Source organism: Cebus imitator, unplaced genomic scaffold, assembly GCF_001604975.1.
Source record: "Cebus imitator isolate Cc_AM_T3 unplaced genomic scaffold, Cebus_imitator-1.0 Scaffold203, whole genome shotgun sequence".
In the NCBI taxonomy this organism is placed as follows: Eukaryota; Metazoa; Chordata; class Mammalia; order Primates; family Cebidae; genus Cebus; species Cebus imitator.
In genome coordinates, this window is record NW_016107518.1 from 3134824 (window position 1) to 3139602 (window position 4779).

General features: G+C 44.3%; 1 protein-coding gene across 2 annotated transcripts in view; it reads right to left on the bottom strand.

Annotated features, from left to right (window-relative positions):
* Window positions 1–4779, bottom strand: part of THSD4 (thrombospondin type 1 domain containing 4) — a 660091-nt gene that overhangs the window by 28401 nt on the left and 626911 nt on the right. For both annotated transcript variants that reach the window (XM_017548142.2, XM_017548143.2), the window contains one exon: window positions 1044–1173. In XM_017548142.2, the coding sequence (XP_017403631.1) occupies window positions 1044–1173 (130 nt within the window). The remainder of the gene's footprint in view (window positions 1–1043; window positions 1174–4779) is intronic.

The window sequence follows — 4779 nt, forward strand, 5'->3', positions numbered from 1 at the left end:
CAAAAAAAAAAAAAAAAAAAAAAAACACTAACCCCAAAACAACCGCCAAAGGTTGGTTTTATTACCCTGTAGATCATTAACCCATTTTTGCTGCTAACTTAGAAATCTTATTCTAGTGTTCTTTTTCATTAACAATTCCCAGGTCAGCTTCCCAAACCCTCCTCTGTCATTTGCTATATTAGTTAAATGAGACATCAGCCCATGCTCATCATATAGGGGGATGAGAATTATATTTTTATTACTCTGAAAATTAGGTTTTGACCCTTTTAGGGCCCTTTCCCCTTGTTCTTCTTCAAGTGTCCTAGTTAACATTCAATAACCAGTTCAAGGCTGGGCGTGGTGGCTCACGCCTGTAACCCCAGCACTTTGTGAGGCCTACGTGGGCAGATCTTTGGAGTTCTGGAGTTCTAAACCAGCCTGGCCAACATAGTGAAACCCTGTCTCTACAAAAAATACAAAAATTAGCCAGCTGTGGTGATATGCACTGAGTCCTGGCCACGCAGGAGGCTGAAGCAGGAGAATTGCTTGACCCAGGAGGTGAGGGTTGCTGAGATCGTGCCACTGCACTCTGGCCTGAGCGACAGAGCTAGACTCCACCTCAAAAAATAAAACAAACAAACAAACAAGAACCAGTTCAAGATCTCTCCTGAGATACTTTTCCTGGCCTCTCCAGGCTGATGTTTTTGTGACTTGTATTATCCTGTCTCTGTAAACAGCTCACCCAGGACACTAACTACACTGGCTTCTCATGCTTTGCTTCCTCCTTTGTTTTCCTTACCAGGCTCAAATCTATTGCTCTGACTTTGCCAAGGGTGGGCTTTCCAGGAGCGGGCTGATTTGCTAAAGGCTATCACCCCCCGAGTTCATCCTGAAAGACAGGTATGTTTGCCAACCAGGCTGCATTTTATGCAAGGTCCAAGTCTTGTATTTCTAAATCAGATTTAGATTGACTTAAACCTAGATTATATCTGCTCCTGAGGTCCTGTGCACAAGTGACCTGAAGTAACCTGGTAACAAGCAACCTCAACGGAGGGGCATCTTACAAGGCTGGGCAAGGGAAGATGTTGCAGGGCTCCTCCTCGGGGGTCGGCTTCATGCTGGCGTCACAGTAGCTCTCCGGAGCCTCTTCGTGAGTGCTTCTGTGCACACAGCGGAAAATAGGGTACTGCGATCCTGCAATGATAGGAGAATGTCTGAAGGACTGTCCCATGGGAAAGCTGGGCTATGAGTGGAGAGGCACAGAGATTTGGGTGCTGATGAAGAGAGGGCACAGAAACAGTGAGGACAATTCACACATGCACGCACACTCACACCGCCTTCATTTGAGGATTTACACACACCTACCTCACAGGGTCTTTGCTAGGAACTGTGAGGGTGCAAAGAAGAGCCTGCCCTAAAAGAAATCAACAATCTATTTGTGGACACAGTCTGCTCAAAGGCAGATACGAGCCATCTTCATAACAGTTCGAGATAACAAAAGAGAGATCCCTAGGCAGTGGAATGATATAGAATGAACACAAATAGTAACTTTTCTAAGATTTTCTGGAAGCATCAAAAAGAAAGCGTCCTAAAAGGGTCAAGCTTCATTCTTGAGAAAGAACTGGGTTTGGGTAGACGTGTGAATTTGTATTTTGGAGGGAAGGGGCCGTCTAGGTCATTAAACTGGAATGAAAGTACTTGCCTGACAAACTAGCCTTTTAGACTGGGTTGACTTGCTAAAGGCGATCAGCTCATGAGTTCATCCTGAAAGACGCTTGCTAAACAGACTGCATTTAAGGGACACGTTGAAGCACAGAAATAGAAGATTCAAGAAAGGGCGGAAGAGCAGCTACCTCCCCCTTTGGCAAACATCTTACACGTTCTTCTAATAAAGTACCCATGAGACAGTGAGTTTCTGAGGGACAGGGCTACTTTCTCATCTCTGCAGCCCCAGTACCTAGGATAGTGGCAGGTGCTCAGTAAATGACTGTGTTGAGTGAGTGTTTGAATGGTGTTGAATGGATGTTTATATCAGCTTTATGTTTTTTGTTTTACTTCCATTGGCGTAATAAGGATGCATCTACTTTTGATAAAAAGCCAGAAGTTATTAAGCGGAATGTCTAGCTCTCAATTTAAAAAAAAAAAAAAAAAAAGCTGCTTTAATTCTGCCTTCCTCTTTCTGTTGCCACCTGGTGGCAACACTGAGCTATTACTAATGGACGTTTATAACGTGAGAAACGCAACCCCTGAACGTGACCGTCTGAACCAACTACCTGAAGATGCTCCTTCGTTAAGTAACTGTCTTCCCTACGGTCCAGGCCAATATACAACTCCTGCCGGGAAGAATGCCATCCTTTATTTTACAACTCTGTCTTATCTCTGTTGCTAATTGGCCAGGCATTTATATTTTCTGAAACTCAAACTCCTCATGATTTTAACTGCAACGTGGGGGCTAACTTTTAACATTAATGTCTAAATATTTCATCAGCCATGAAAATGTTTCAGTCATTTTTCAAGCTTATCTTGTATGACACACTGAGCCAGAGGGTAGTAAGAAATCTGACAATTTGCAAGACAGTGTTGGATCTGAAACGATCATTTGTTTAAATTACCCTGGCAGTAAAAATTTACAGTGTGCCTGTAACTTGAGACCATTATTTAAAATAACGTTCCAATTAAGCACAATTATTGGCTGAGTAAAAGGCAGTACTGACTGTAAAGTTAATGGGACGCAAAAACTTTTGTGGAATAAAGTCTGTCCAGCTACAGATCTCCTTCCATTAAACAGAACAGATTTTTAATTAAATTCAACAAACATTAAGCACACTGTGCAGTTATAAAGATGAATACATGGTTCATAGCTTTCAGTGTACTTGACTGGGACTCAGCTACTAAGAGATTAAGATCTTATTTAGCCTATTCCTTTCCCTTCAGACCACGTGGGTTTAGCTTTTCTATTTACATGCTTGTGGATAGGAAAGCAAAAGAAACTCTCCCAACCACTTGGCACTTAAATAAGGGGGAAATCAAATTTTTCTTAGCAAAAGGATGTAGGCTCACATAGGAATGCTGTGTCGGGAAGATGGGTCCTGCTGGGGCTGTCCAGCATCTGGTCACTGCTTATCTTCCCTTGACATTTTATAGCCTTTATGAACACTGTCCATGGTCCAGCTCCATGGAAATGAACTCAGAGCCTCTCTGTCTCTCTGATGGGGGGAAAATGCCAGATCTACAAATCTTTTTTTTTTTTTGAGATGGAGTTTCACTCCGTCACCCAGGTTGGAGTGCAGTGGCATGATCTCTGCTCACCGCAACCTCTGCCTCCTGGGTTCAAGCGATTTTCCTGCTTGAGCCTCCCAAGTAGCTGGGATTACAGGTGCCCGCTACTGCACCTGGCTAATTTTTGCATTTTTAATAGAGACGGAGTTTTGCTATGTTCTCTAGGCTGGTCTTGAACTCCTGACCTCAGGTGATCCGCCTACCTCTGCCTCCCAAAGTGCTGGGATTACAGGCATGAGCCACCACGCCCAGCCCAGATCTATAATTCTTGAGTCTAGTGACTGCAGTGGTTTCTTACTTTGGGTATGTTTTATTATCTTTAGAAAGGGAGGGAGCACCTGGCCACCTCCCATTGTTCAAGATTGCAATTCAATTATTCCTTTACTTGCTAGCAAGCTGGAACAAGTGGTAAGGTCAGGTGCTGGCCGGGTTTCAGGCAGCAGGAAAAAATCTGGGATCAGATGGGTCGCCTTATATGCAGGTGCATTGATCAAAACAGAAATACGTTATGTTGAAGGAGGGGACTGTACCACAGGTAATTAGCAGATAATAAATGAGGTCAGTGAATTCAGGGGCTAGTGTAGAGGTCAGTGGGACATTAGGGAAGAGTGACAAAATAAAGAGCAAAAAAACCCGAAATGACTCCAGACTTAGAACTCTAGGGATCAACTGAAACAAGCCGAGAGTTTGACAGGTGAATGGCTGTGTACGTATAGACCACACTTGGACGCCAGCAATGGGGCCCTTCCCTGAGATGGCCATATCACGATGCTGGAAGAACTTAGACAAAGGGAAATACGACCATGAAAAGCACAGAACTGTGTGGTGCGGTTAGCTCCACTAGGAAGGACTGGAGAAGGCTTTGGGAGAGGATGTGTGTGAAAACACACAACGAGATCACAAGGGGAACAGACTTATTCCGTGCGTAAGTGACTTGGACAATGCCGGCAGGCTTGGGATTTCCTGGTCACTTGCCATGACTGCTGACAACCATGAGACGAGCTCCACATCTGTGCCCTGCATTGCCTTGTCTACCCTGCATGTCTGGTGCCATCACCGCCTGGGAGGGAGCAAAGGAGGGGCCTCCACGGGCTGCCACCTGTCACGCAAAAGGGAACTAGGATTGCCCGAGAAGGGAGGGATGAGGAGTAACACATCCCTGGGCTTGCTTTATTTCCAAGGCACCTCTTCAGTATCTCTTGGGCCTGAGAACTGGTGCCATTTACTGGATAAAGAAGAGATAAACATGTCATCTCAGACATTCTGAGTGGCAGATGCTGAGAGAGAGACAGAGAGAGAGAGAGAGAGAGAGAGAGAGAGTGTGTGTGTGTGTGTGTGCGTGTACATGAACACATGGGTGTATGTGGGCTAAATATCAAAAATGGGTCCTGTGCATGCTCAGTTTCTTATCTCACACTTTTGTGAATCTGTGTGTGTGTGTTTCTGCAATGCAAAGGACAGAAGATTAAACAAAATCATGTGGAAATCTAGAGAAAAAAATTTTTTTTTTTTTTTTTTTTT